Source organism: Chionomys nivalis, chromosome 14 (assembly GCF_950005125.1).
Source record: "Chionomys nivalis chromosome 14, mChiNiv1.1, whole genome shotgun sequence".
NCBI lineage: Eukaryota > Metazoa > Chordata > Mammalia > Rodentia > Cricetidae > Chionomys > Chionomys nivalis.
In genome coordinates, this window is record NC_080099.1 from 50,115,381 (window position 1) to 50,135,893 (window position 20,513).

The 20,513-nt window shown below is 39.1% G+C and overlaps 1 protein-coding gene across 1 annotated transcript in view; it reads right to left on the minus strand.

Annotated features, from left to right (window-relative positions):
- The window catches only part of Wdr33 (WD repeat domain 33), a 108,359-nt gene that overhangs the window by 57,868 nt on the left and 29,978 nt on the right, over window positions 1-20,513 (minus strand). The window contains exons 3-7 of the mRNA XM_057789209.1: window positions 19,558-19,626; window positions 18,918-19,022; window positions 13,074-13,169; window positions 12,745-12,896; window positions 11,032-11,129 (exon numbers count right to left, since the gene is read on the minus strand). Of these exons, the coding sequence (XP_057645192.1) occupies window positions 11,032-11,129; window positions 12,745-12,896; window positions 13,074-13,169; window positions 18,918-19,022; window positions 19,558-19,626 (520 nt within the window). The remainder of the gene's footprint in view (window positions 1-11,031; window positions 11,130-12,744; window positions 12,897-13,073; window positions 13,170-18,917; window positions 19,023-19,557; window positions 19,627-20,513) is intronic.

Here is a 20,513-nt window from a genome sequence, read left to right on the forward strand (position 1 = left end):
AAGAGACACTAATGTTAGAAAACTCATTTATTTTTCTGGTTTATTTGCATTCTGATTCAAGATCCCATGTAGCCAAATTTACTTTGTAGCTTATAAGACCTTGAACTTTGATTCTCCTGCTTCAACCTCCTGAGCACTGGGATTCAATGCATACACTACGATGTCTGGTGTACACAGTACTCAGGATTGAACCCAATGCTTAGTATATGCTAGGCCAAGCACTCTGGCTCCTGGGGTATATTCCAAGACCCTAGTGCCTGTGGAGGCCTGCTGGGAACAGGACGTCTAAAAGACCAAGTATGTATGGAAGGCTATAGCGCCAGGCCATTTTTGCTGACTATCAGCAAGGTCTCTGGAACCAAAGAGAGCACAGAGCTCTTCTTAAAATTGAAGGTGTGTATGCCTATGATAAAACTGATTTCTACTTGGGCAAGAGATATGTTTATATGTATAAAGCAAAAAAAAAAAAAAAAAAGCAACTCTTGTGGTGGCAAACCAAACAAAACCAGAATGATATCTGGAAAAAGATGTAGCTAGGGCCCATGCACACAGTAACAAGCTTCATTCCCAATTCCAAAGCAACCTTCCTACAAAGGTCACTTGACACAAAATCTGTGTGATGTGCTGTACCCCTCCCAGATTTAAACTAATAAAAAGTACATACATAAGGGGGGGGGGGGTCGGTGAGTCTGGTGGTTGGTAGAGGCTCATTCCTTTATCCTAGCATTTGGAAAGCAGAGGTGGATCTGAGTTTGAGGCCAACATGGTCTACATAGTGAGCTCCAGGACAGCAATGGCTACACAAAGAAATCTTGCTTGCCTTAACACCCTTGCTCCAGGGTAAAAAATGGCTCAGGGGAAAAAAATGGCACTTGCCCCCAAAGCCTGACAAACTGAATTCATTTCCAAGACACACAGACTAAGTAGGAGAGAATCAACTCCCATGGGAGTTGTCTTTCACAGGGGTCAAGAATTTTCTGATTCACTGAAAGTGGAACTCTGGAAGACTCTGGTATACTATATTTTCATGTCAAGGCCATATAAATAAGTACTAAGTGGCTCAGATGAAATACAAAACATCACTGACAATCATACTAAAAACTGTCAAAGTACAAACTACATAACTGCTGTCTTAACTACTCATATACCTAGTCAGTAAGTTTGCTCTCAGAAGAAAATAATGCCAAGTTAAGACCCACAACCCTCTTCCCAGTCAGGGTCTTATAAAGCCAAGGATGGCCTCCAACTCCCTATGCAGCCAAAGCTGACAGGGCAAAAGCTCTTTCACAGAAGATGCTGCTGTCGCTACTGTTGCTCGGAATTGAGTCCAGCGGCAGAAAAAGCAAACTAAGTGCTTGTCATTCAGTAAAAACCTGAAGGACATTTTTTTTTTTTTTTTTTTTTTTGGCTTTTCAAAACAAAGCTTTCTCCGTAGCTTTGGGACCTGTCCTAGAACTTGCTCTGTAGACCAAGCTGGCCTCAAACTCACAGAGATCTGCCTGCCTCTGCCTCCTGAGTGCTGGAATTAAAGGGTGTGCGCCACCACCACCCAGCTTCTGAAAGTCATTTTTAAGTTGCAAAATCTACTCTGCAAATCAATGTTATTTTTGCTATTAGTCACACCCAGACAAGAAATAAAAAAAAAAAAACTGAAAATGTAAACTTAGCCATAAACAAACAGACAAAAAATTGAAAATAGCCAGCTTCTGGAACATAAAAGAAGCCTACCGCTTAAGCATGGATCCTGTCTGTCAGATATACATTTTAGGGCTGGAAAGATGGTTCGCAGTTAAGAGTACTTGCTACTTTCAGAGGGCCCGTGTTTGATTCCAGGCATCCACATGGCAGTTCACAATTATCTGTAACTCCAGTTCCAGGGGACCTGACATCCTATTCTGGCCTCCATGAGCACCAATAACACACATGATGCATTGACAAACATACGTAAAAATATAAAACATTCTGAAACTACTCTATTCATATTTGCATGCTCAATACATTGAATTAAAACAAAACAGGTGTCTTGGGTAAGTTTAAGTAGAAGAACATTTACTATGGACCCTGAAAAGCACTGAGTTTGAATTTCCAGTACTGGAGATAAAAATGACAGAAGCAAAAACAGGAAGCCCTACAGAAGTTGAAGGGAATAATTAAAATAGTAGCCATCTCTGCACCCAAAGAAAAGAAAATACAGTCAATTATGAACTTAGCTTTAAAAACAAAACCAAAAACAAAAAAACCATACAAAAAAGAAAAATATCTTAACTTCCAAAAAACTGAAAGAACCAGACATGGTAATGCAGACCTTTAACCTCCAACTCAGGACATAGAGGCAGATGATCCCTAAGAATTTGAAGACAGCTTGGTCAACAGATTAAGTAAGACCCAGGCTATTAAAACAAACAACCCCCCTCAAATAAATAAAGGGAGGGAGGGAGGGAGGGAGGGAGGGAGGGAGGGAGGGAGGGAGGGAGGGAGGGAGGGAGGGAGGGAGGGGGATGAAAAGCTGTCTAGAGAGTTGTGCTGGGGTATGGAATAAATAAATGCAAGTTGTCAATAACTTTATAATTTCCTGACCATGAAGATGTTAAAGCCTGTACTACAAAAATGACCAATAAATAAATAAATAAATAAGGAAGCTGAGGATACAGGCTAACATGCATGAAATTCTAGTACTACAAAATAAAGGCAGCCATTTGCATCCACGTATCCCACACGTGCAAACTAAACCAATCTCAGACCTGTTATATCAGGAGTAAACCACTAAGTCTGTACTAACATGTAGACTATTTCTGTCCTTATTGCCTAAACAACTATTTATCTACCACCAACACTGTATTATATAGTACAGGTAATTTAGAGATGGCTTAAAAGAACACAGGAGGGTTAAGTGAATACACAGCAACAGACAGTATGCTTAAAGTGAACAAAGCCCTGACTTTAACCCCTAGTTCCAATATAAATATGTGTAGGCTTATCAACTACCATTTTACAAAAACAATTTCAGCACAGGGAACTTTGGTATCTTCAGAAAATCTAGAACCTGTTCTGAAAGGACAGCCATACACTTCTGAAATAAACACAGTATCAAGGAGGCTGTGAAAATAGTTCTGTGAATCACCTAACAGTAACTAATATTGAGTAGTATTGTGATAACTAGTTTGACAACTCTCATAAACTCATTTAACTCACAAACTAAGTCAAGAAGGCTATTATTAATCATCATTTTCCATCAGTAGAACTTGCCCCAGAGTCCCACTTTGCTAAAGTCTAACACTGACTAACACCTGGAGTTAGGACTGCGTGGTTAGAATTCTATATAGGACTCTTTCTTCATATCCTCATTTTTAGTATTGTTAGTTTGCTTCTGTTGGTGAGGTGGTGTTATTTTAAGATGAACATTTGCTATAACTATGGTTTAGTTCTTACCACAACTCTAGTTTTGACACAAACTGAGTCACCAGAAAAGAGGAAACCTCAAGTGAAGAACAGTAAAAAACCAGACCAGCCTGTGGGCATGATCCTGAGAGCATTTTCTTGATCGATGATTGATGTGGGAGGGCCACTATAGTACAGCAGTGCCAACTCTAACCAACAAAAATGAGATAAAGGAAACCACAAATAAACTAAAAGAGTAAAATAATAATTGAAATATTTTCCCAAGCTAGGAACTTAGCATGCTAAAACAGGAAAAGAAGCATGACAGAATCTCTAGAGATATGAAAAATTTCATCTTATCATAGAAGTGGTTAGATGGGTTTAGTGCAAATACATAAAAATAACAGGTACAATTTGTGTGTGTACATACATGTGTACATGCACGTGCAGGGAAACAAATTTAGAAGTAGCGCAAATCAGGGACAGTAGCTCATGTCTGTAACCCTAGCATCTGAGACAGAAGACCCAGAGGTAAAAGGTCACGTGTGGTCATGTCATCTCTTATCCCAGCAGCACTTCAAGGATGGAGAGAGGAGGGTGGTTAGGGTTGGCTACTCAGCCAGCATAGCCATAAATCCCCAAGCTCTAGGTTCACTAGGAGACTTTGTCTCAAGGTAATAAGACAGAACTGAAACAGAATACCCAGTGTTTTCTAGTCTTGATGCAAATCAATGGCTTAAGTACTTGCATACGTACGTACATATACACACCCCATCCTTAGGCCTGAAACCTTGAACAGACAAAACTACAACCTCAACCCTATTCTTAAACTACATAGAAACACAGTCTGCTTAAATAGTGTGAAACTCAACCACCCATCAAAAATAATTTCCCTGAAAGCTAGTAAGAAAATGTAGCACAATTTCAACAGACACAAATAGTTTATACAATAGCCCATCCTGTACTCTTACACACAAAACCTTCCCACAACTAAATTCAAATATGATGTTCTACATTTCATCCTCAATATTCTAGAAACCCAATCCTACTGTACTAGGTAAACCCAATCCTACTTCCATACAGAATCATCTAAGTATCTGTAAATGATGAGTGAGGAAATAGCTCAGTTGGTTAGGTGCCTACTGCAGTAGTACTAAGGACCAGCCTTTATCCCTATTGCCCACATAGTGAGGGCAGAAGTGCACTTGTAATTTCAATGCTGGGAATACAAAAGTAGGATCCCTGAGCCTTGCTAGTCAGCCCATCTAGAAAATCAGCTCTAGGCACAGTGAGATGGCTGGATGTGTTACTTGGGAGGCAGAGGCAGGGAGCTCTGTAATTTCAAGATCATTAATTTCAGAATAGCCAGACTTATGAGACTCAGACGTGGGGGGGGGGGGGCATATCCTTTGTTGCACTACTTAGGACACAGAATTCCATCCTCATGATAGCTCACAACCATCTGTAACTCCAGTTACAGATTGAGAGGATTCAACACCTTCTCCAAACCTAGAAGGGCACCAGGCAACACCACCTTCAGCAAGGCTGACTGCTTAAATTACTCTTGTTAACTTACTGCTGTAAAAAACTGAGACCACAGGCTGCCTTAGTGGCACATGCCTTTAATTCCAGTCCTCAGGATGCACAGACAGGTAAATTTGAGTTCCAGGATAGCCAGAGCTACATAAGGACCCTGTCTCTAAGATTGGGGTGCTGGCAGGCTGATCTCTGTTAGTTCAAGACCAATCAGGACTACATATTAAAGACTACCTGGGGGGGAGGGAGGCTCATAAGCAAAACTATGTGTAGGAATGGCTCCTGGCTTTTGAGTATGGTACTGAAAGAATCACACCCATAATGCAAAGTGAATACTCTGCAAATGTGCTACATTCTCAGTCCCTGACTGCTTTTGAGACAGGGTCTCATTAAGTCTAAGCTGGCCTTAAACTCCTGATCCTCCTGCTTCCTGCTAGGGTAAAAGATTTTTTTTTTTTTTTTTGATTTTTTTGAGACAGGGTTTCTCGGTAGCTTTTGGTTCCTGTCCTGGAACTAGCTCTTGTAGACCAGGCTGGCCTCGAACTCACAGAGATCCACCTGTCTCTGCCCCCCGAGTGCTGGGATTAAAGGTGTGTGCCACCACCGCCCGGCAGGGTAAAAGATATATATACCCATTTAACTGGAGTGCTGAGCTAAAGGTATGTGTCATCATCAACTGTTGTTTTTGTTTTGTTTTGTTTTGTTTTGAAGACAGGGTCTCACTATGTAGCTCTGGCTGTTCTGGAACTCATTATGTAGACAGATTAGGTTTGAAGTCACAGAGATCAGCCTGCCTCTGCCTAACAAGTCCTGGGATTAAAGCCATGTACCACTAAGCCTGGTTTTTGAATGAAATACATTTTTGCAAGTCTATGAGAGCCAGAGAGTGGAATGTGGTAGTCTGAATGATAAGGCCCCCATAAGCTCATGCTTGAATCCTTAGTCCACAACTGCTGGAAATTTTGGGAAGGATTAAAAGATGTGGCCTTGCTGGAGATGGTTGTGTCTCAAGATATAAGCTCTTAGCTACTACTCCAGCACTATGTCTGCATGCTGCTGCCATGCTTACCCCAATGACGGTCATAGGCTCTAACCCTCTACACTGTAAATCTGCCCCCCAAATTTCTTCTATCAGTTTCCTTCCTCAAGGTGTTCTCCCATAGTAATAGAAAAGCAACCAAGACAAGAATACAAACTATGTTACAAAGATAACAGGATTTGTGGTTTTCTCTTAAGAAATAGAATTTTGTAGAATGCTAAATAAAATGTTATAGATAAGTAGTAAGTAAATTACTCAAAATGAAGATCACATTTTTACCCTGAAGACTCTGTAAACATGTTTTTACACCGTTTAAAAACCTTCCACCAAACTAAAAGATCTTTGTAGTGAAGGCTTTAGCTTATTTAGTAAAAGTCAGTTGAAAGCAATCAAGGAAAAAATACACAAAGACCTATCATGAAGCTGCTGGGCAATGGTGCTACATGCCTTTAATTCCAGCAGCCGAGAGGCACAAGCAGGCAGAACTCTGTCTAGTCAACAGAGCTAGTTCCCAAACAGGCAAGGCTACACAAAGAAAACCTGTCTCAAAAAAAAAATCCAAAAAGAAAAAAAATATGAATGCTATTCTTTTTCTTATGCTGTGAGCTGAACATGGGGCTCATTTCTTCACACTAAGTGCTAATACTGAAGAAAGCCAGCACCTTAGAGGATGAGTCGGGAACAACACCATGAGTTCTTTGTAGGCCAGCATGTGCTACTTAGTGAACGCAAGTCTAGCCTTAACTGCATAGTAAGACCCTTTCTTAAAGCGAAGCAAAATAAAACTTAATAAAACAGGTTTGGTTTAGCTTTGCTTTTAAAGACAGAATCCCACTTTGCCCAGACTGGCCTACAAATGCTACGTAGCAAAGATGACCTTGAATTTCTCCCCACTGCCTAGATGTACCACCAAACTCAATTTCACGTGATACTGGGGCACGATCCTAAGACTCAATGCACGCTAAGCAAGCACAAACCAATAGATTTGTTCCCCACACAGGCTCTTCCTCTGGACCCTACTGCAAGGTGCCCTTCAGTACATTCACATAACTTAGCAGACATCTTGTGACTCATTTGCTGTTTCAACAATCCAGTGTGATACAATGTTTCTGTGGTTCAGTTAGTAGTACATAAATAATTATAACCGCTGGGCAGTGATGGTGCACTCAGGAGGCAGAGGCAGGCGGATCTCTTGAGTCTGAGCCCAGCCTGGTCAGAGCGAATTCCAGAACAGGCCCCAAAGCCACACAAAGAAACCCTGTCTTGAAAAAAACAAAACAAACAACCCCCATCCCCAAAAAACCCCACTATAACCTACAGGGACAGTTTTTAAGGAAAGTATTAAAATAAATTGGAGTTCCCTTTGCCCACACTCTCCCTACTCCCCTACAAAAAATCTTTACTTCATAATTCTATCACCATAGCTCAGAAATATAATCTACGAAGACATTTCTTTTAAAATATAAAAGGTTGGGGATACAGCTCAGTGGTTGGGTTATTTGCCTAGCATGCGCCCTGGGCTACACAGTAATAAAACTCAAGCCAAACAACCTGCCTTCAAATCCTAGCCTTACTTCTTATACTGTATGAATAATCTTTGGCAGGTTTATTTAACTTCATTTGTAAAGTAGGGGCTAACCAATTTTTATCCCAAAGGGTTGCTGATGATGCTAAATTAAGTACTTACACTATGCCTGATCAGTGTGCCAGTTATTATTGCTAAGAACAACAAGATAAAACAAACTTCAAGTGCAGTGAATTTCTGGAGTAGATTCTTTTTATAAGTTTAACTCTTCTCATTAAAATTTAATTTAACATTCTTAATGATTGCATTTTTTTAACTTGGCAGCAAGAGGTTTGTTTTGCTTTTAGAGACAGAGTCACAGGTCTTCTTCCCTCTTCTGTGTCAATAAAGTATTTATAACAAATATTATTAAGTTTACTCACTGGTCTCTGCTTTTGAAGATGATAAAAGCTTGTGAAAATATCTTGCCTACAAAATTTTAAGCACTCTTTACTTGAGAAAAAGGACAAAAGTATATAAACTCCAGTATATGACAGATATTTACAAGATGTTTCCCAACTCAATTTCATGAACTTATGAATCAATCAAGCAATACTTTTGTATAGCAAATCTCCCAACAATTGCTCTATGCCCATTTTAAACAGGTTTCTCTTGAGTTCGAGGCCAGCCTGGTTTACAATAGCTAGTTTCAGGACAGGTTCCAAAGCAACACAGAGAAACTGTCTGGGGGGGGCGGGGGGGCTGGAGAGATGGCTCAGTGGTTAAGAGCATTGCCTGCTCTTCCAAAGGTCCTGAGCCAATTCCCAGCAACCACATGGTGGCTCACAACCATCTGTAATGAGGTCTGGTGCCCTCTTGTGGCCTTCAGGCCTTATGTATACAAGAATATTGTATATATAATAAACAAATAAATGTTTAAAAAAGAAAAGAAAAACCCGGGGGAGGGGGTAAATTTTGTACTGAAAAATTGTGGCTTTTTTTATTTGTAGTATTGTGACTTCTAAAAAATACTGTGTACTTAAAGCTGAACTCAGAGAAAAAAATAACTGTTATTTTTAAATATTTAATTGGCTGTCAGAATAAATCACAGATGTTTTTTATTTTGTTTCTAAGTGTCTTACATAGTCCAGGCTGTGTTCCACCTCACAAGTGTTGAGATTATAGCCATGCATTAAATGTTTTTGCTTTTTTTTTCCTTTGATGTTCCAAGTGGAAGAGGAAGTTGGAGAAAAGCAGATTACCAACATAATGGAAGAATATTATAAAAATCAGACCTGATATCAGTAAAGGAAAACATGAGGCAAAAAATACTTTATCACTAAAAATCTGAATAAAAGTCTGATTTTTATTATGGATGATGGAGAAAAGGTTAAGTATGTGTTAAAGCCTCAGAATATATATATGATCATCACCTCCCTTCAAATAGTGTTTTCTTGATTTTACTAAACACCGAGCCTCTCAAAGGGAGTGCCTGACACATACAAAAAAAAAGGAGCACGTCTGCTTGCCTGCCAGGAAGGTATGGGTAGACTATGACTTACTTATTACAGGGCAACTGACGTTTTAGAAGTGAACAATCATCCTGTCCAAATTTGGCTTTGGGATCCAATGTTTTCCATGAGAAGCTGCCTTCAGATCCTTTCTTCTAATTTTTGATGAACAATTTTGTATTCTCCCAGTAATGACTGTAAATCTGACCTCAAACCATCAAGTATAACAGAAACGCTCTTAATTTCACAGAATTTAGAAAACTGAATGATAGAAAATAGTAACTGGAATCTAAAATCTAAGGATTATGTGAGACTTGCTCCATTTTATTTAAATTCACCTGGACTAAAATTAATATTAAAAAGGTTCACCTTAACTCAAATCTAAAACTATCAAGTGCTGCTTCTCACACTCCATTTCAGACACTGTCAAGCACATGCAGGGCTGTTCTCAGAGCCCTTCTAGAACTACTGTGTAAAGTGAAATGAAGTTAACATACAAAAGATTGTTGCAACACAAACTGTTGAGCAGTCTAATATGAGATTTCTACTCTATTTCAGATGATAAAGTCAGTCATTGTAATCCCCCAGGATTACTTTAAATAAAAAATTTTATTTCTAAGGATTTTTATTTCTAAGGCTAAGAACAGTGAGGAAAGAGCCAACATAAGTATACAATGAGAATAAAAGTCAAGTGGTTAAGAGTCTAGTTATGGCATTGAACCTATTATTTTTTTAACAAGTCATTTAAGTCTTCTGGGTCATGTACTCTCCCATAAATGAGTCTCCCTCATTCTTAAGTTGCATGGTGTCATGATCCCCACAGTGCATATGCCCCTCAATTTGACAGGCACCGACAGGACCCTACACTAGCTGTGGTGATGCACAACTGGACATGGATCCAAGACAATGTGAAAATACATTCAATGATACTGGCTGGAATTTATCTTTTAATTTTTTAGTTTAGTTTTGTTTGTTTGCTTTATTCTGAAACAGGGTTTCACTATACAGTGCTGGCTGGTCTGGAACCACCTATGTAGACCAGACTAACATGGAACTCACAGAGATTACCTGCCTCTCCCAGGAGTAAAGGGTGTGCACAACAACATCTGGCATGTTAAAGTATCTTACAAGTTGTACGAAATTTACAATTCCACCAAGACAACTAACTGCTGACTCTGTAACATGAAGGGAAATCTCTGAATCATAATGTCTTGATAAATGTTATCTTTGGTACCCATTCTCCACCCTTAATTTACATCTCCCATGATGTTACTTCTGAGGGATTCCAGAATCAAGGGCATGGAGGAAAAGGTTTGTAAACTAGTAGAGGTTGAAATTAAACACTTGAAATTATTACATTCCTAGTGAATAATAAACCAAGTACTTAGAAGTACAAATGGTTTTATTATAATGTTTGCACTAAGGATATATAAGACACAGCTAATTACCAAATTCTAGTACCTCAGAATTGACATAAAGGGTGGTAACAGTCCCACTATACAAAGTGAAATAATCTACAAATTTCAAGTAAGCCAGTTGCAATGAAACACAACTGCACTCCCAGAATTGGGAGTCTGGACAAGGACTAAGGACTATAAGTTCCAGGCTAGTGTGGGCTACACAGCAAGTTCCAGGCCAGCTTAAGCTTCACAGTAAGAACTTTTCTCAAAAAGGGGGTAAGTACATACAGCTACTAATAACTCTATTTTATCAGATAATTTATCTGTACAAGAGCTGTCATGAATATGTGAACTGTCTATTATTTTGAAATGTCTATGTCAGTAAAGAGTACTTCCCTAAAGGACAAAGATAAGGAAGTGATGGAGAAAAGGGAGAGCTTGTATTTAATTTGCAACTGAAAGAATTCAAAGATAGTGAAATTACTATTAGTTAAAATTTTAAAAATGAAGGCAAACTAGAGAACAGCTGTGTTTTGACAGAGATGGTGAATGTATAAAAAAATACTTTAATGGAGATACAAGTAGATATAGTGTATTGTGATGACTTAACCACAAATGCCTTCCCTATTTAAGTATTTCAATCAGTACTGTTAGTACACATACCTCGGAGAATTCTTTCCTCATGGCAACGAAGAAAATCCCAGATTCTAACAGTGCCGTCATCAGAGCATGTAGCAAATTTATTATCCGTGGGTGAGAAACTGTTACATGAAGACACACAGCAGGGGAAAGAAGTCAGCATTTAACAGATCATCCATGCTTCTCAGACAGGGAAAAACAAAAACACTGCTGCATTATAAACAGGAGAAGGATGTATCCAGTGAAGAAGCCCTTAAAGAGAATGGAGTCAGCTAACATATGCATCTCATCAAAAAACTTCAAAAGAATAGGGGGTTTTTCTTTCCAGTTTTCCATCAATATTCAGAACTTCTCAGTGCATTACTAATCCTATAATATCCTTTTAGTATATTTCCTGTACCAACAAATCATGGGGAGCTGCCTTATCAGTGAAACTACATGTACTCTATTCTTAACAATATTTCTGCATATAATCATTTAAGCCACAGAGTAATACTGCTCAAAACATAAGCATCAGTTTCTGCCTCAGATACTTAAACTTCAAAAGTGATATGTTAAAACAGCATCCTTATATACCATGTTTCTCATTTATTTAAAAGGCTCGTGAAAACCGCATGCCTTCTTCCAGGTGTAAAGTAATCCCATGAATGTTGTACCTCTGGAGGAAAACTTAAAATATACACCAGATATTTTTAAAGCCAATGACTACTACACAAGAGGGAGCCAGTTTTCTTCCTGGCTGTGAAAAACCATCAAGATTTTCAATGAACTGTATGAACTCCCTTGAACTTCTGAATGGCTAAAGGTGAAAAAACGGTGAGCACGACACTGAGGTCAAGTCTATAAAGCAGAAACATACGCGACAGGTTCTGTGGATTCTGAAAGGAGAAACAAGTGACTGCCAATGGTGTTTCTAAAGTCAACCTCTTCCCACACGTAGATGGCACAACCTTAAAAGAATGCTTAGCTTTATTCTGAGGCTGCAGCAATTCTTCAGGCTTCTTTTTGAAACTCTTTCCCCCGGTTTTACTATACATTTCTCACTGTTATGTAAAAACATACAACTCACTGAAAATGTTTTAACTCCACTCATACATTTGCATAAGTCATGTTATCAACAGTGAATCAGAAGAAAAGTCCTAGAGTCTTCTTTGACAAAGGTCTGCTTACAGCTGCAAAGCATGAAGAACCCATTCATTAATCCGTTAATGTTTGCCACGTCCAGAGAGTTATCTGTGAGGTTTTTAGTCCTATACTTTCTTTCTTTTTGAAGTCGTGGCAGAACCAAGCCAACCAGGTCTTCACTTAAGCCTTTTTTTTTTCCTTGACTTTTGTGTGGATTCTGAAGGTGATTTCTGTAGGCTTTAGATTTTATTCAGTTGTATAATTAAAGACTGAATTCTTTATTTGGAATATTCTTGTCTTACACAGTAGATAATAAAAAGGAATAACGTATACACATTATTAACCATAAATAAAAAGAGAAAACCAGTGCAAAATGTGGCAGACAATACATCTCTAACATATTGCAAAGGCTGATACCAGGACAAAACTATTTCAGAAAGGTGCCAGCAAAATGGTGAATGTGTGAAAACAAAGAGAAATATCGTGTTCATAAGGTGCGGAAAGTTTCCCAGAATCTGAGAGAGCCCATGCATCTCTGCACCCAGAATACACTTAGAGAGTAATTTAACCATGACAATAGGGACTACAGAAAATGGTATATTGTGTATAAACCTGGCCTCTCTAATCGCCTCCTTATGTGCCTGGAACATCTTGACGTTGTTCATGTTGGATTGCCAATATTTCACATATCCTCCATGATCTGCTGTCAACATCCACATGTCATTATGTGACCAAGTCATGGCCCTCACAGGGCTATCATGAGCCTGTAAAAATAGAAAACACTTTTAAGTTTTTATTTAAGAGAATATATGGCTGAAGCTGACAGGAACCTCTATTAACTCAGAGCAGTAAACTGTCCAATTGTTAAGTTTTATACGGCCAATGAAGTTGACTATGCCCTCAAGTTTTTAGAGGAGCTACCATCTGGTGGTTCCTGTTACCTGCAATATGGTTTCAAAGTTGAAAGTCAGCCCATTCCACAAGGTGAACTCTCCACTAGAAGCTCCAGTGACCAATCGTCTTCCTTCTGGAGTCCACTGGGGGAGGAAAAGAAAGACAGGGCAAACATAAGAACATGCCATGCAACTTCACTAATTTCAGAAATATTTTCAAAGGCGGTTTTGCTTGCTTGGTTTGGTTTTATTTGTGTCTGTGCATGTGTAGGTTGAGCGAGAGTTACAGGCAGTTGTCAGTTTCAGAATGTGGGTGTAGGGAACTGAACTCAAGTCCTCTAAAAAAGCTGCAGTGTTCTCAGCTGGGCGGTGGTGGCGCACGCCTTTAATCCCAGCACTCGGGAGGCAGAGGCAGGCGGATCTCTGTGAGTTTGAGGCCAGCCTGGTCTACAAGAGCTAGTTCCAGGACAGGAACCAAAATCTACAGAGAAACCCTGTCTCGAAAATAAAAAATAAAAAAATTAAAAAAAAAATTAAATAATCAAAATAAAGAAGACAGCACTAAGTTTTAATGTTAATGTACCTTTCTAAGCAAGTGTATTTTGAGAAAAGAGCTTGCATCACAAAGTGCAAAGAAAGCACTAACACTGGTTATTAGCTAAATTTAAAGAGATGTATTATGAATACCCCTATGTACTTAAAAAGCAAGTTAAATCATAACATGTAAAAATTTCACTTTTATCTAGGCTACTTAATAGACTAATATAAATAAGGTAGGCAGTCACCAGAAACCTTCAAATGACCGAATGAAAAATAAAGAAATCTTTCAATTGCTGTTTGACTGTCTGGTGGTATATAGAAAGCACTTGAGAGCTGGATGTATAAGGCCAATCTCAGCTGTACTGTAAGACTTCACCTCAAAAAATAAAATCAGCCTGTGGCAAAGGCCCAGAAGCAAAGCACTGGGAGACAGAGGCAGGATGCCAAATTCAAGATCACACTTGGCTGCATGAGAACCTGAACTGAATTGGGAGGGAGGGAGGGAGGGAGGGAGGGAGGGAGGGAGGGAGGGAGGGAGGGAGGGAGGGAGGGAGGGAGGGAGGGAGGGAGGGAGGGAGGGAGGGAGGGAGGGAGGGAGGGAGAGAAAGCCAGCCAGATGGTAGTAGCACACACTCTTTATTCCAGCACTCCAGAGGCAGAGGCAGGACGATATCTGAGTTCAAGATGAACCTGGTCTACACAGCCAGGATTACAGAGAAACCTTACTTCCAAAAATAAATAAGTAAATAAAAACAAATAAATAGCTAAATAAAGAATAGCCAGGCATGTGGCACATACTTTTAATCCCAAGCACTTGGGTGACAAAGGCAAAAAATCTTTTTGGGGGGTTGTTTTTTTTTTTTGGTTTTTTTTTTTTGGTTTTTCGAGACAGGGTTTCTCTGTGGTTTTGGAGCCTGTCCTGGAACTAGCTCTTGTAGACCAGGCTGGTCACGAACTCAAGAGATCCGCCTGCCTCTGCCTCCCAAGTGCTGGGATTAAAGGCGTGCGCCGCCACCACTGGCAAGGCAAAAGATCTAATATTTATTAGTTCAGGGCCAACATGGTCTGGATAGCAAGTTCTAGGCCAGCTAGAACCTTGTCTCAAAAATAAAATACCCCTCCCTTCTCAAGCAAAATGGTAACAATTATTACGTTAAGAACATTAAAAATACCAAACTTTCCCTACAACTAAATATTCTTTAAGTTAGGAGAGAAGCTAACTAGTGATGTTAGAATATTTGCCTAGAAAACACAAGGCCCCCAAGTTTGATCCCAACACCAAACTAGGCAGAATGGTACATTGCCTGTAATTCTAGCATTCAAGAGATAGAGGAATGGAATCAAAAGTTCAAGGTCGAGACTAGAGAGAAGGCTAATTGGTTAAGAGCACAGCCTGCTCTTCCAGAGGACTAAGGTTCAATTCCCAGCACCCACATGGTAGCTCACAACTGTCTGTAACTCCAGTTCCGGGGGATCTGATACCCTCACACTGACATACATGTAGGCAAAACACAAGGCTTATTATTATTATTATTATTATTATTATTATTATTATTATTATTATTATTATTACTCAAGGCCATCCTCTGATACATAGCAAAGCTTAGAATGGCCTGGCCTATGTGAGACTCTACCAAAAGAAAAGCCTGGAAGCAGAGGCGGGCAGATCTCTGGGAGTTATTTTATGGTCTTCTAAGTTCAACGCCAAGTCTCGGGCTGCATTATTTTTTAAAAAGCAAAACAAGAGTCAATGATGATCTACATTAAGAACCCTAGCACTCAGGAGGCTAACACAGGACGATGCTGAGAGTTCAAGGCTAGACTGGGATACACAGTGGACACCTGGCCAGTCAGGGCTCAATACCAAGAGCCTATCTCAATACACAAAGATATAATGGGGAAAAAAGCCTTAATACATCAGAACCAACACTATAGGATTATTTAAATGTCACAGCTTGTATGCTGAAGTGAATCTGTGACATACTTGCTAATCACGTTAAAATAGAACATATGGCCAAGCACAGTGGTGCATGCCTTTAATTCCAGAACTCAGGAGGTAGAAGAAGGAAGGAAGATGTCTGTGAGTTCAATGCTAGCCTGTTCTACAAAATGAGTGGGTGATTTCCAGGACAACCAGGGTGCCACAGAGAAACACTGGCTTGAAAAAAATCATTAAAAAATAAAATAATTTATTTTGCCAAGCATGGCGACACCATAATCCCAGTACTACTGAGGCAGAAGTGGGAAGATGTCTGTGAACTTAAGGCTAGTCTGGTCTACACAATGAGTTACAAGCCAGTTGGGGCTATATAATAAGACCCTGTCACAAAATGGATGGATAGACAGACGAATGAACAGATGGACAAACAGATAATTAAGTACTTGTCTGTGTGTGTCTAATTCATTTTTCCTTTTTGTTCAGCTTCACTAATTGTTCATAAAGGATATTAATACAAAGTAGGTCAGTACAATCCTATTATCCTAAGCAAAAACTGACAGAGCAAAAATAGGTCTGCTTGGGAACTGGAGAGGTTAAGAGCACTGGCTGCTCTTTCAGAGGTCCTGAATTCAATTCCCAACAACCACATGGTGGCTCACAACTATATAATGAGATCTGGTGTCCTCTTCTGTCATGTGTACATGTATTAAATAAATAAATGTTAAAAAAAAAAATAGGTGTGCTTAAAGAAACATGATAAAATAGATAAAATAAAGTTTATTTGGAAAATGGTGCAAATACGTATGGCCACTTGGCTCTTTATTGCTTTATCAATAAAACATCATTTTGATGATTCTGAATAAAGTGCTCTTAATATTCCTAGATTTTGTTATTTGCTATTTGCTATGATCCCAACCCTATCAATTCTGTAGTAAACCAAACTGTAAATACAGGATTTCTTAATAAGCTTTCAACAGACTGTGTCTTTAATACACACAAATTTTCTAAGATCTCATACCTCGATCTCCAAAGAAGAAAACTTATCTACCACATGGACAAGGTGAAAGGGGACCAAGCTTTCTAGGGCAGCATAGGTACATTACAAGATGAGTTCAAAACTAGCATGAGGTTTATTGTTGTTTGGTTTGTTCTTAAAGGGGTGGGATGTAATTCAGAACATACGCAAGAGCCGGGCGATGGTGGCGCACGCCTTTAATCCCAGCACTGGGAGGCAGAGGCAGGCGGATCTCTGTGAGTTCGAGACCAGCCTGGTCTACAAGAGCTAGTTCCAGGACAGGCTCCAAAGCCACAGAGAAACCCTGTCTCGAAAAACAAAAAAAAAAAAAGAACATATGCAAGGTCCTAGGTTCTATTCTTAGTATTAAGGGGAGAAATTAAAAATATAGATACAAGATGTGCAGGTTTTCTGCATTACAAAAGGATAATAAAGTGCTGGAGAATGACTCAGCAGTTCAAAGTGTTTGCTGCTCATTCAGAGGACCAGAGTTTGTTTCCCAACACCAACATCAACATCAGATAGCTCACAACCACCTGTTAACTATAGCTCCAGAGAATCCTGACAATGTGAGCTCAACTCCTAGAACCAACATAAAGGTCAAACAACAGAAACAACTCCACCTGATCGCCACATATACACCACAGGGGAGAGCCTCCCCACATATACATACAATAAAGTTTAAAAATAAAATAAAAAACAAGGGTGTTGTGGAATATTAGATAATATGTGTTACATTCATTTGTGCTGTAGAATATTTGTTTAATGATGCAAAGATGTGTTGCATTTGTTTACCTCTATAAAACTGTGTTACTTTGCCTGTTTTATACCTAACTGGTCTAATAAAGAGCTGAACGGCCAATAGCTACATAGGAGAAAAGATAGGCAGGGCTGGCAGGCAGAGAGAATGAGTAGAAGAGCAGAGGGAGGAACAAAAAAGGAAAAGAGGAAGATACCAGGGGCCACCACCCAACCACACAACTAGTCACAGAGAAAGGGAAGAAAAGAATATAGAATAGAGAAATTAAAAGCCCAGAGGCAAAAGGTAAATGGGATAATTTAAGAAAAACTAACCAGAAACAAGCCATTCTAAAGTCAAGCATTCATAAGCATAAGAATAAGTCTTCATGTGTTTATTTGGGATCTGGGTGGCGGGCCCCCAAAGAGCAAAGAGTTAAAAAAATAAAAAAATAAAAAAAATAAAAAACCACAACTATACATGGGAGTTTAACAACTAGCTCAATGGTTAAAAAAAATATGCTAATTTTACAGAGGCCCGAGTCTGGTTGCCAGCATCCACGTAAAGCAGCTACCAACCTGTAACTTCCAGCTCCAAAGGATTGCCCTCTTCTAGCCTCCAAAGGCACCTCCACTAACATGCATAGAGACATGCATGTATACACATCATTTAATATAAAATCAATCCAGTCAGCGGTGGTGTGCATTTTTAATTCTAGCACTTGGGAGGCAGAGGCAGGTGGATCTCTTGAGTTTGAGGCCAGCCTGGTCTACAGAGCAAGTTCCAGGACAACCAGAGCTATACAGAGAAACCTTATCTCAGAAAACAAAAAACAAAACAAAAAAATTCTTGTTGGCAGTGGTGGTGCATGCCTTTAATCCCAGCATTTGGGAGGTAGAGGCAGGCGAATCGAGGCCAGCCTGAACTACAAGAGCTAATTCCAGAACAATTAGGACTGCTACACAGAGAAACCGTGTCTTGAAAATCCAAATAATAATAATAGTAAATTCTAAAAAAATTTTAAAAGATGGAAGAAGAAAAGAAATGAAATCAAAAGAAATTATTACACTATCATCTGTAGGAATATGAACTGAATGTCTGGTCGATATGGAAAAGAACCTTTTACTGAAAAATCCCTTCAAAATATAAAGCAATGTGACTATCTTCCTGATTATAAAACTGTATTTTATAATTCCAAAGAAATTACTGGGAACTTTCACAGAGCTATTAAGTATGATGATGTATCATAGTTTTTTAGCTGTTCTAAAACATCATTTCCTATCAAAACCTGACAGCGTTTCATTCACTTTAGGATGCTGTTTTTCCAACAGTAACAAAGCCATCTCTACTCAAGGACTATCCTGAGACCTGCTGCAGTATGAAACGCTAAATATGCCAGGATTCTATAACATGATGAAAAACAACTCAAAGTACATTATCCTACTATCAGTGCACAAATGGATAAAAGAGTGGATTCCAAAGTGAAACTGTTAGGGTATCTCTATGTAGTCCTGGTTATGTGGATCAGACTAGCCTTGAACTCAAGAGATCCCTTTACTTCTGGGATTAAAGACATGTGCTACCTTGCCCAACCTTGTCAAATACATTTGTAAAACTAAGAATTAATTTTTAAAAAAAAATATCTAACAGAATACTTACCCTCACAACAAATACTGGGCATTTTACTTTGTTTGTTGATGTTCTAACAAATTTTGTTGTGACTGCATTCATAGGATTATTCAACATTCCTATAGGTGGAACCAGCTATCAAAAAAAAAAAGAAGAAGAACAGTGGGTTTTTATAACACCTGATAACACACAGAGAAGAAACAAGGTACACAGCAAGGTAACTATTTCAACATCTACAGAGAACTTCAGGGTAACTTTCTACATTAATTAAAAGAAAACTAAGATTAAAAAGTTACACAACTATTAGTATTAATCTAGAACTTAATTTCAATATCTGCTTAAGCATCAGATTTCCTAAATTACTTCTCCAAGTCAATACAGCAAAGCATGTTTGCAGAACCCCAAATTTAAAATTAATTTTTCTATTAAAAGACTTTGAAGCTGTTCAACTTTCTACATTGCTTTTGCCCACCCCCTAAGTTTAGTCATCATTAAATTTAAAGGAATATTTAAGTTGAGACAATATTAAATCAAGGTAAATACTACATACACTTTTGGAAATGTGTTAACTATAAAAAAAGAAGTCAAGACAACCTTGACCCTGAACTCACATGCTTTGAGGTTTACAAGGAGGTTTTTATTAAGCTAGTATTATAGAACTTATACTTACATCATTATAATAACCTGCATCCGGCTGAATGGCCCGCATATCTCTCTGATCTCTTTGCCATATCCTATTCTGTTAAAAAATGAATTAATGAATATACAGTCTTGTGACAGTCATGTAAAATTTAATTAATAATGAAACCTAATGTATATTTTTAATTTGTTGTATGGATATTTGCCTGAATGTGTATGCATGTGGGTACCAAGCAACACACTCATGTTTAGTACCCACAGAGGTCAGAAGAGCATGAGATATTCTGAAACTGGAATTACAGATGATTATGGGTAACCATGTTCATGCTGAGAATCAATCCAAGTCCTCTAGAAGAGCAGTCTGTGCTCTTAAGCATTGAGTTACCTCTCCAAACCCCAAATGTAACAGGATTCATATGTGTTTTGAGTTTTGTTTTTGTTTTGGTTTTTTTGGTTTTTCAAGGTAGGGTTTCTCTGTGTAGCTTTGGAGCCTGAACTGGAACTCACTCTGTAGACCAGACTGGCCTCAAACTCAGAGATCCACCTGCCTCTGCCTCCCTAGTACTGGACTTGTGTCACCACCAGCAGGCCTTCTTTTAGTATTTAAGGCAGGGTCTCACTGTGCAGCCCTGGCTAGCCTGCAATTCCCTAGCTATACCAGTGTGACTTGGAATTCAGAGTTCCTTGGCCTCCAGGGCACTGGGATAAGGGCAGTACACCAACACACCAGGACACCAGGCTGTTTTCTCAAACACAGATAACAGTGATGGCTTTTCCCTTTTTCTTTTGCTGATGCCCCTGCTTAGAATTTTACTCAAGTAGCCCTTACCCTACTCATCCAGTTCCTCTGATCCCCAAATCATCCTCACTCACTTATCATATTGATAAATGGAATGGGGGAAGGGATGACGAGACGGCTCAGTGGCTAAGAGCACTGGCTGCTCTTCTAGAAGACCTGGATGCCAGTGCCCAAATGGCTCACAGCAT